We start from the raw sequence: 12,382 nt of genomic DNA on the forward strand, positions 1-12,382 counted from the left end.
TTCCTTTCTCATTTTTTCATTTGGTCTAAAGCAACACAGACAGACCTTGTTTACAACCATAGCAAACATAAGATGTACTTTAGTACAGTGTACTGTTTACAGTTCACACTTTCCTCCCACTGCTGGTTGTACAACTGACAGTGCAATTCAATGTATTCAATTCAGTTTTATTTATATAGCGCCAAATTGCAACAAAAGTCATCTCAAGGCACTTTTCATAAAGAGCAGGTCTAGACCATACTCTTTAAAATAGGTATTTACAGAGAGAGACCCAGCAGATCCCACCATGAGCAGCACTAGGCGACAGTGGCAAGGAAAAACTTCCTTTTAAGAGGCAGAAACCTCGAGCAGAACCAGACTCGGGGCCTCGACTGGTTGGGTTAAGAGCGGGAGAAAAGAGTATGTTTACTCAGTTATTGTGCCTGTGCAAAATCAGTCCTCCATAATCATCCAGGGGTTTATCTCTGAAACTTGACAAAGCTCTTCCAGAGCCACAGAAGACATCATGAGTTGCCTGATCTTCATGTGTAAAACCAGACCTTGAACCAGTCCTGTTCAAGAGAAGTTGGGAGATATTTGAGTATTATAAATTCTAGTATTAATACGTGTACTTAAATATAGGTTTTTAGTTTTTCCTCTACTGCTCTAAATCAGCTTTGAGCAGCTTTAAAATGTGCACAAAGTCTCTGTGTAACACATTCATTATTAGGAATACAGTGTGACATCAAGTGCAGTAACAACAATATGCTGACCTCCCCACATCTGAGGACATCCACAACAGTTTAAATGAGTTTTCTTATCAACTATTAGCTACCAACCTTCATTACCTCGCAGCATATTGTAGCTGTAATTCTGATTGTAATCAGCCCAACAATCATCCATCAATCTGTGCTGATGCACTTCCTCCCCTGCCTCAGATAGTTACAACAGTGAGGTGTTTGAGGAGAAACAAGAGCCTTTCATTTAGTGGCAGAGAAATCCCCCGGAGCTCAGCTGAAGACAGTGCAGTGTCACTCTGCATGAAAACATTCATGCAAATGAGTCTCCAAGAAGCCAGAGTTCAATTAAGTCCCTTTCTCCTCTCGTTCAGCATTGAGTGGTGAGTCACGTCCACTCCTGTATATATGCAACCTTGATATGTAAATGATCTCTGTAGTGGAGTGATGAAGGGCTTGTGTGTGTGTTGGGGATGGGGTGGGTATTAGGGTGTGTGCTGAAGAAAGACGAACGCTTTGACACCTGCGCTGCTCTTTGGCTCTCGCGCCTGCAGCACTGCAGAGAGAGAACCTGGCAGAGAAACGCACAGGAGTCCTCATCCACAGCATGTTTACTGATCCACTGTGACTCTCCGACTTAATTAATAAGTTATCTGCCACGGCACACGAGCTGGTGAATATAAACTCTAAAATGTGGCCATGTGACTGCAGCTTATGTAAGAACTTCCTTACAGTTAAAGTCCCCATGAAATAAAAAATGACATCTTCACCTTGCTCACTAACCTTCCATGTCAGAATATTCATCAATATACATTTTTAACCCCAACCAACTGAACTAAAACTTGAGTCTGGGTTGGAGCAATGTCTTATATTAAGTGTGAAGGTTCATCTTTGACCTTGAGAACAGTAGTTCAGACAAAAGAGGATCTTAATTCGAGGTCTGCTTACCCAGGTATGGACCTGCAGTGCTCGTGAGAAAGGGTTGCAGTGTCTGAACAGGAGCCAGTGGATGTGTCTATAACCACCTGTTACCAAGTGATCAAAGCTCCATGCCTGGATCACGTGATGACAGCTGAGCCATTTCCATGACAAGTGAGCAAACTCCATCCGCTGATAAAGATGCAGCAGAAAGCTTCAGAAAAAGCAAGCACAAGTATAGTAAGTGGAACTTGATTTTCTTCTGTTGTACTTACACTATTTTTAGTTTAAGTTAAATTAAACAGACAGCTATAACAGAGTACAGGCAGCCTAGAGCTGGTATTTAACTGTGCAGTTATATTTTCTAGATATATCCACATGGCAGGACTATGAGTGTGGTGGAGAAATAGTAAATTCCTTTTTAAAATATAAGAATAACAACTGTTTGTGTTTATTTTTAGACTCTAAATTCCTCCTTAAATTACTGTCAGTCCCCAGATTCCTTGAAAGAGAACATGACCTCTGTGTCCTCACTCATAGATTCAGCCTTGACCACAGTATTTTTCTGCTCTGGCTCTTCATGTTTATAACTCAGCCAGTCAGGGTTCTGCTTTGGATTCTTTGCTGAAAGGATGTGAGTCACAGGATAGCTTCCTCAGAGACGCTTCTCCTTTTGCTCTTTATTTGTAGTTTATTTTTTATAAGGTCATCCAATGATAATAAAAATATATAATGAATAAAGATATACCTAATCTTCAGCATCTGCAGAACAGCGAGACCATTAGCTTTGCTTCTGTTTCTCCCCTGATAACAGTTTTCATTATTTGACTGATCTGAGGTACCTGCATCTTGTGAGTGGCATCTGGTCGCACTGTTTTTCCTGGGGGCCAGTCACATGATCTTCATCAGCAGACGAGGAACTGTAGATGTTCACATCTCTTTCTTTTTTTTTTTTTCTCACCACATGGTCCATTCAGTTGACGTTCTGGAGCTTTTTGTCTTATCACATGATCTTCATCAGTATGCTTCATAACTTCAGGCAGTCTGAACAAAGGGGGTGGGTGGGGGGTGTGCTATGGAAATAGACAGAATATTGTCAAAGAGAAATGACAGAAGAAAGAAGACACTAAGGAGGAAGCTGGTAGAAATAATGTGAAGACATTTATAATCAATAATGTCCTCTGAAGACACTGATCATTGTTCAGTAAAGAAAATGTCTAAACAATAGATTCCAATTTGAGATTACAAAAGAGATGATGTCATATTAATTGGAATAATTTAAGTTAAGATGACTAAACTGGGTGTGTGTGTGTCAGTTTTGTTGATTTATATTGTTTGTTGTTTGTTGTTGTGAGGTAATATATTATAAATACCTGGTTGGTGTTGCTGTTTTTGATGTGTGGATGATGTATGACGCCTGTCCACACAACACGCCACACAAATCAGCTAAAAGACAGTAATTTATTTCCAGATCCCAATGAGTATTTTTTATTTTATTTATTTATTTTATTTTATTTTTTGAGTTTGGGCTAGTGGAATCCAAACAGAGACACGCACTCAGCTGTCAGTCAGTTAATCCTCTCAAACTTCTCTCATTCATCTTCCTTTGTTCGCCTCTGATTTCTCTACCGCCAGTTTAGATCACGTGCAGGGGAATTGTGGCGTCAGAGAAGATTTCTCTGTGTCTGTGCACGCCTGTGTGATGAGGAGAGTGATGATACTGTAAGTTCGATGTCATTACCATGGAGACTAATCTAAGCGGTTGCCATTATTAAACTTCTCTTTCTGAGCTTCTGCAGAAATGCATTAGGAGTTCTGTAGGTGGGCTGAGTGGGGACTTGAGATGTGAGAACTGGGGAGCTAAATATAGAGCGACTCCAGATCCAGACACTGTTGATTAGTTGGAGCTGTTTAGACTCTTAAATGGCTGCATTTATGAAACACTGTGGTTGATGTCTTGTTGATACCAAACTTCTCACCATGATGAGCTGTTTCTCATGTGTTTTTACACCTGTGCATTTTGAGTGTGTTATCATGCAGGAGATGGACAGTTTTCAGTGTTTCATTTTCAAACCTAAAATTAGTCAGACAGGAAAAAACCAAATCCCTCGAGCCCTCTGTGGCAAACCTTTAAAAGCCTTACACAAGAGGAAATGACATCAGTGCATTTAAAAACACTAAACACAAAACAACATTAGTGATTCAGAAGTTTATAAAAGCTTTCACATTTGCTTTTTTAATCACTTAGTTCAGTCTGGAGAAAGATGCTGTTTACTTCCATCTGTCTTCCTTCAACTGTGGATATATAAAAAGCAGTTAAGATTTTGAAAGTGACAAAGAAAAAGCAAATAATGACCTGTAATTTAGGGGATGCCAGACTTCATTTAGATAACACAATTAAAATAACTTGGTTGAGTCATGAGTTTTTCTTATGTCACCAGCTGTGTCCCACTTCCTTATAAGTCCCTTCATATCAGACTGGAGGACTGGCTGTGCTCCATAGAACATACAAGACATGTATTCTGCCTGGTGATAATCTCTCCCAATTTCATTGGTATATTATATAATTAATAGAAGAACTTTAATGGAGGCTTACTCTGCTATTTTCCCCTGCTCTTGTACAGTTTGTAATGAGGCAGCCCAATTTGTGTACACTTTACATCTATTCAGTAGGATGATTTTCATAACTCATGAACATGTTTTTAGGTTTTCTCTCCACAAAACAACATTAATTGTGGGCCAGACAACTATGCTTCACAATCTAGAAAAAAAAAAAAAAAAACATTTCACCACAAATTCCATGTCATAGCTCTGGAGCTTTCAGTCATATCACATGTTCTTCATCAGTGTGCTTCACACCTTCAGGCAGCCTAAACAGGCACTAAATCATTCAGATGTAACCATGGTGAGTAAAAGCGCAGGGGCAAAATCTGTATAAATAAAACATGATTAGTAGAGTTATTAAAGATATATGATCAGTAATAATGGTTGTTCAAACTGCAGATGTGTGGCACATAGGGCACACATCTTCAGATCTTTATTGAGAAATTTCTTATCGTGATGTTGTCCTCTGTTGATGCCAGGAGATAAATTCAGCTGTCAGGATCATGTGTCAGTTACATAACAACAGTCCTGCAGCTGCAAGGGATTAACTGCCTTGCTCAAGAGCACTTTGAGGTTTGAAATGGGTTGTGGAACAGGCTCTTCATGTTTGGCAGACTGTCCTCTTGTCCATAAAAATGACAAGAGCTTTTGTTTCCTCTATTTTATCTTTCTGCAGGGCCGGATTAACCTCATGAGGGGCCCCGGGCAAAAATGAACTGTAGGCCCCTCTCTTACTCTCGGATGCACCAATAAAGTAAAGTTTAAGCTGAGTAAATGGCAGTAGATCAAAGATGTGATTACATAAGATCTGGAGTAAGGTAAGAATAAAATCCCCTAAAAATACTTAAAGAAACAATAGAATCATCAGGTTTTACCACCAAGTCACAGAACAAGAACCAATCCACTTGAATGTGAGTCAGTCTGCTCTGAGCACCAACACACAACCTCACCCATGGTGTAACTCTATTTAATTTCAATGAATAATTGTATTACACAATGTAAAACACAACAACACAAACAGGGGGATACTGTCTGGGATCTGTTGCCCTGGTGCATGCTGGGAGCTTTCCTTTCAGGCCCTATGTTGGGACGCTACAACATAAACTCACACAAAATGCACATCTCAGATTGACTCTAATATCAGTGTTAAATTCTTTTCCTCCCTCACCTCAGTAACATAATTCAGAACTCAAATCCAAACTCTCCCACTACAAGAATAAATAAATCATTTTAGACTTGTTGGAGTTATAAAATGTATATTGAATGAAGAGGAGCACTGTCATACATTTTTTAGTGTGAACTGAAAAAAAGGTCTCACAATTAGATTTTAACTGAAGTACAAGATGGAGTCTTAATGAAGGGGTCACCCTGAAGTCATGTCATTCCAGGTTATATCATGCTGTAGTGTTACATACAGTGTCAGGAGGTCATTCTGCAGTTATTCAAATTACCACAAGGGCTCCACCGGGGGGCTCTGGACCCCCTGGTACTCTGGACCCTAAGGTCCAGTCTCTTTTCCCCAGGCTGTGTCACCCATGCATTCACTTTATTTGATCCCTTCCTCAGTGCGTTTACAGTCACTTGGCCTTCACAGCGCGCAGCACCATGGACAGCGCACCGACATGAGCAGCTGAGTCCGGGGTTTGGAGCGCAGATTTCCCGCTGCCGCCAAGATGTGAGAGGTAAAAAAAAAAACAACAAAAAAAAAACACACACACACACACACACACACACACACGCTAATATGACTGAGTGTAAGTGAACCCACTCTGTCCATATAATAAGTAGGAGTGGTCACTGTGGGAGGGATCGCGTGGTGAGGAGAGGAGGGGGGTTATGCAGTCGGTTGTGCCCCCCCCCCCAGCAGATTGTCTCCCGGAGGGGGGAAAAGCTTCCAAGAGTGTTGCAGATGCTCAGGCCAGAAACTCGGATGAATCGTGACACTTGGTAAAAAGAGAAAAACACAAGAGACAGGAGGAGCAACGCCCACCGATTAGAGTCTGGAGTGTGTGGAGACATAAAAATGTGGAGCCTTCAAAATACGAGCAGTTCGTGACACGCATGGTTAACTCAGAGGCCCCCGCACGACGAGGGAAAACACATGTATTATTATTCTCTCTTTTTTTTCTTTCCTTTCTTTCTTTCTTTTTTTCGCCCCAAATCAGCTCCGTCTGATCAGCAGACAGTTCGGCAGAGGAGCTGTGGAGTGCGCTTTGGATGTGCGCAACGGAGCATGAGTGCCGCTGCGGGCACGGAGCGCGCTCTGCCCCTTTTATGAATTTTGTTTGTTCGAGCTCTAAATAATCTCATTTCTCCTCCGCTTTAACTTCTACACACCCCCAGAGAACAAGATAGAAATTGAGGAAACTCTTAGTTCCGATGGAACCTGTTGTCGACGGCGATTTGTTGCGTGCTTGGAATATTTTTTACTCTTCCAACAAGTGAGCTGATCCTGGAATAAAGCGGCTGAAAAAAAAGAAGGGGAATGAGGCTGTGAGTGTGTTTGATGTGATGATCTGCGCAGTGTGTGAGTAACAGTTCCCAACTTGGTTCCTCTCCTGGTGCTCTGTGACTCTCACGTCTTCTCGACGACTCAGCACATTTCTGATGAAGATGTCCGCGGTTTGCGGGGAAGATTTAAGGATTTCTCGCACAGTAAACTGATATTTTCTTGTCTGTATGTGGAGGATGGCTGCTAAAAATAGCCTGAATGCTGATGAGGCTGCAATGAACAGGTTGGTGTTGAGCTGAAACTTAGAGACATGTGGAAAGATGCTCAGTTCTAGGACATTTTAATTCACATCACCGACAAACTGAGAGTGGAGCATCAAAGGAAAGAAAGACAAGGATCATTTATTTGGTTGGAAGCATTTATTCAGATCAGTGTAGCACTTGAGGAGAACAGAGACCAACAGGCGATCTTGGAAGCAGCTTGTTGATGGCACTGCGCACCGGGAGGACTTGGTTTGGGCAGGTCTTGCGCAGGGTCTCTCGGCTGCAGGGCTCCTGGTCCAGGCGATCGAGCAGTCTCTTGTGTCTCTCCGCGAACCAGGAGCAGGATCTGGGGGTCTGTCACCACAGGGATCACCACAAGGCGGGGGATTTCCACCGCTGCTCCGACTCCGGCGTCCACCGCGACCACCGTCACCGGAGCGCACCTTTCTGCGCCTCCGCCTCCAGGCGCTGTCCACACGGCTTCCCCCACGCTTGCTGCGCCTTCCCGGGGAATCCGAGGGGACATGAGCCCCTCGGTCGCCGGTTCCTGTTGGCCATGAAGCGGCAAAACGTGCGGACCTTGTCCCTGATCATTTGCACGTTTACATACCTGCTCGTCGGGGCCGCCGTCTTTGACGCCCTGGAGTCTGACTTCGAGATGCGGGAGAAAGAGCAGCTGGAAGCCGAGGAGAAGCGTCTCCAGGGGAAATATAACATCAGCGAGGATGATTACCGCAAACTGGAGACCATCATCATGGAGGCAGAGCCCCACAGAGCCGGGGTGCAGTGGAAATTTGCAGGGTCATTTTACTTTGCCATCACGGTTATCACCACCATAGGTAAGTCTCAGTCTTTATTCATGAGTCCCAGTCTCTGAGATCAGTGTAACCGAGCCCCCATCACCAGTACAGGTGCCTCTCGGTGTCTTATCACTGTTACGCAACAGGACGCGGTTTATTATGAGGACAATTACATTTCCAAGGCAGTAAAACGGTCTGTAAGCAGCAGTTGCGCCGGAGCACATGTTCATATTCAGAGCAGTCGCACACAGTCCGACCTGATCACATCAACATCAGCATTTAGACCGGGCCACAAGTCTGTAGGTAAAGTTTTTAAAGCAACATGTTGCAGCACTCTCAGCGGCCCGGGGGGGCAGTTTTAACTGTGAGGACGTGAGCTTTGTGTCATCACGGTCAAACATGTCATACATCTGGGTCTATACTTCTAAAAGAAAAAAAATCACCTTTGTAAAACGGAGGGGTGACGTAGAGTGGCGCGCTCGGGTGCGCTCAGAAGACCGTTAAGACAAACGCATCAGGTCCTCTGGTGCAGCTCCACTACTTGCTCTGTTTACAGTGCGTCACCAGGATGCAGCTCAAAGTCTGACACAGTGGAGGGGGAGTTTGGGGTGTTAGACATCCCGAGGTGTGTGTGTGTTTGTGTGTTTAAAAGGTTGTAGAGAGGAGATAAGGAGCTGAGGGTAAGGAGGCTGTGTGAACAGTTGTGGGAGCAGCAGCAGCAGCAGCAGCGGGGCTGTGTTTGTGGTGCTGAGAGGACAGCTCCACTGAGTTGAGCCGCAGGCAGGACTAGACCTCACCAACTGAAATCTGACGTCACTGATCCCACTCCACTTTCTACATGTAGCGTAATATTTCATGGTTCCTCTCAGGGTGGGCCCACAGCACATTATGAGGCAGCATACGGAGCACTTATTTACCACAGCTAATGACAGTAAATGAGAAAAGATGGTGAACTATGGGAGATGGTGATAAAAACAGTTCCTGTAGGCACAAATCAACATGCATTTATTTATGTTATAATCTCCCCCTCTTTCTTAATGGAAACACATTACATCGGTTTGACGCTTCTTACGATGATGCATGTGCGTCATTAAGATTTATTTCAAGCTGTGAAGGAGGGGTAAAGTGAGTTCCTCTCTGTTTACGCTCCACAATCACACCGCATCCTTTCTGCATTTTAATCACCACAGCACTGAGCGAAGCCTTGGTGAATTAAGTTGGAGTTAATTGAATTAATTCCAATGTGCGTCGCAGTGTTAGGAGGAGGAGGAGGAGGAGGAGGGAAAACCAACAAGAAGTTCAGATTCAACCTTTCAATCAGAGTTAGATTGTGTGCTATAGGCAAGACATTTCAAATGAACTTCCCACACACACAAACACACATAAACACACACACAGCGCATTCTCCATTATGGAAGTCAGATTCTGTTATTCAAGATGAGGACTTGTAGCTGGGGGGAAACTAATGCACCAGGCCTCTCCTCCAGTTTGCCGGGCAACACTTAAAAGGGACGACTGCACAGAGCAGTGGAAGGTGGATCCACTGTTGTTTCTAGGCTACAGCAAACGAGAGCCATTGTAATATTCATGTTCTGTGAAGTGGTTACATTTACTGCAGCGGCCTGTGGCTCCTCTGTAGGAAACAGGACGCTCTTTAGCTATTATCGTACTCTTAACAGCAGTAACAGGCAGTTTAGGGGACATTCTGACTTTTCCTGCAAAATGTACAAGAACGACTCTAATTTCACTGCCTCATGGATACTCGTGGGAATAAAAAGGCAAGCCAGCACTCAGTTCTTTAGGAATAAGTTGGAAGATTTGTCTCATCATGACAGGGGTGAGATAAACCTGCTTATGCGACTGGAGCAGACTGTAGTGGAGGAAAAGACAAAAGAAAAAGCTTAATTTCTTTGTTGGTATTTCCATATTTAACTCCTTTTACAAACACCTCAGAGAATTGAATGACATGGTGAAACAAGCCTGTGACGTGAAGTTTATTATTATTTATCAACTCTCAGTGGAAATACTGAACATTACTGTGTTATCATTTTCTAAAAAGACTGATTGTGAGCAAACTGTTTAACAAAACAAAACAAAATCAGTTATTCAAGGATTCATTACACAGTTTAGTTTGAAGACTTCTGTATGATGTAAAGCAACAACAGAGCATAGCTCACCACACTGAACATCAGTTTGATTCTTATGTACTTATTTCCTGTCTGTGTATTTAAAGCCTGATATATCTTATTCCTCTGTGCCATAGAGCTCCATTCTTGTCCAGAAACTATTAAAACATATAAGTGAGCCACAGTGTTGCACTGGGTGACATGTTCCTTCATTATGACAGACAAAGGTGCTGTATTTATTCAGATTCAGTCCCAAATTCACAATTCTGGTGTTGGAAATGCTCACTGTAGTGCACTAAATGTGTCGTAGTCTGCAGCTGGGAACAATCCCTGACAACATACTATTTATTCCTGGTCACTCAGTGTTTGCTGAAAGCTACAGGGCCCAGCTGTTTAAGAAGGTTATTTGGCCTCTTTTTAAAATGGAAGTATATATTTGTGATATGCTATTAAAAATGCATGTCCTCAGTAAGCTGGTAAGCACAGCTGGTTTTGGTCTTTTTGTTGGATTTTTTGACACTAACAGAAGTATAGAATGTCAGCAGCCTTATCCTTCACCCACAGAAGGAAGGAGAAGGATAGAAGAGAAGCCAGAAAATGAAGGAAAATGAAGGCACAGGTAGTACCCATCCTCAGGTGGAACAGCATGCAGTCATCTGGTCATATTTTAGCAGGTACAATATGTTTGGTACTGTCAGTGATATTTCACCAGGTCTGGGACAAATGTAATGTTCTTGAAATTAAGACAATCAGAGGAAACCACCTTGATGTCAGTTTTCTATCTTTCTTTGTGATATGTTCGACTATCTGGACTTCATAAGTTGGACCCATTTCACCTGGCACTCCAACTATGGCTACAAATTATTCACAGGCAGTCTTTGACCCAGCCATCAGGGTCTTCAGGCGGTGCAGCTTTGATTTGCTGAGTTAACTTGATGATTGGAAGGCCCTGCTCAAACATACCGCTCAGCTGCCAGTGTGAGATCTATCACCTCATACTCTCACCTGTTAATTCCTCAGAAAGAAATTTTTCCTCTTAGAAATAATGAAACTCAATTTGTTCTTCTGCAGCGTATCAATAGATATTCAAATAATTATTTCTGCCACTAAAACTCAAAGAACTGAAACTGGCTTTGTGCAAAATGAAACTGCGAAGATAAGGAAACAATTTGGACTGTGTCAACTATGAGCTGTTTGTGGAAACTAATTAAATTTAGTGTCATCATGTGAGACTGTAAAAATAGGATACAAAGATGTCTATTAAGATATGTGGAGACATGCGCTCGCGTTTCAAGCCGGATGTGTACATTAACGGCAGAATAAATCACGAGAGAGACCAAATACTGCACCACAATACAGATCACCACAGTCCTGTAAAAACACACGTACAGAAAAACATTCAGCCTCACACATTTATCATTTTGTTATTATAAAGCGTACTTCTCTCAATATATTCTTTTCCAATCATTCTTATAGTGTTCTTCATCATTTTAATTAACCGCACATCCTGATGGATTAGGTTTAGGATTATGGCTAAGATACATACAGTATCACAGGCAGGTGACGAATGAAAGGACAGAGTGGAGAAACAGGCAAACAGGCTCGCTGAATGCTTTGGTGTAAATGAATCATATGCTGTGGCCTCTGCAATTACCAGACCCTAACCCCGACTGAACACTTATGGGAGCTTTTGGAGTGGCAGTGCTCTCATCGTCATCACCCCCCCCCCCCAGTTTTCAAAGACTTGGAGAATTTACAGAGTTGCACTGAAGCTCATGGAGGCCTTTGCTGGACAGCTTAGTGAGACGCTTTATATTGGATCTTTGTTTAATTTGTCACCCATATGTATAGTATTACTGTATATGCAGGCAGATTTGTTGGCTTCACATTAACAGCCTCTCCTCTTTCTCCTGCTTTGTCTTCTTCACTGTCTTCCTGCACTGCATTCACTCACCTTCTTATCATTATTCTGAAAAATAACAAAAGGCAAATCGTATTTCCATAAGTCAAAGTCAAACATATACAAAAATGAAGAAAGTCTGTAAAACTCAGTGTAATAAATGATTTAAAAGCTGGTATCAATTTTGCCAGACTAAACTGTTCAGGGACGCAGCAGTTGCTCAGTCAAGGATAGTTAAATGTCTCAGAGGCTGAAGTGGGAGCAGTGGTAATATTAGTAGTATTCATAGTAGAAATACAAGTAGCAGCAGCAGCAGAAGAAAAAGTGACTTTTGTAGTACTAGTAGATATTACCACTGTATAGTAGTAATAGCAGCTAGCAGTAGCAGTATTGGGAGTCATAGCAGTAATAGTAGCAGTAGTAAAAGCAGTAATAGTAGTATTAGCAGCAGAGGTGACAGCAATAGAAGTAGTAAAAGTATGGCAGTAGCAGTAGTAATAATAGTAGTAGCCATAGCAGTAATGGTTGTGGTAGAAGCGACAGAAGTAGGGCTGTAAGTACTGTTGGCAGTAGCAGTATTGCAGTGGTAGAACTTGAAGTAGC

At 42.5% G+C, this 12,382-nt stretch overlaps 1 protein-coding gene across 1 annotated transcript in view; it reads left to right on the top strand.

Moving 5' to 3' along the window:
- Nucleotides 1-7,176: 7,176 nt before the first annotated feature.
- The window catches only part of kcnk9 (potassium channel, subfamily K, member 9), a 33,186-nt gene continuing 27,980 nt past the window's right edge, over nucleotides 7,177-12,382 (top strand). The window contains exon 1 of the mRNA XM_018701301.2: nucleotides 7,177-7,792. Coding sequence (XP_018556817.1) covers nucleotides 7,177-7,792 — 616 coding nt within the window. The remainder of the gene's footprint in view (nucleotides 7,793-12,382) is intronic.

This window comes from Lates calcarifer, linkage group LG3 (genome assembly GCF_001640805.2).
Source record: "Lates calcarifer isolate ASB-BC8 linkage group LG3, TLL_Latcal_v3, whole genome shotgun sequence".
NCBI lineage: Eukaryota > Metazoa > Chordata > Actinopteri > Centropomidae > Lates > Lates calcarifer.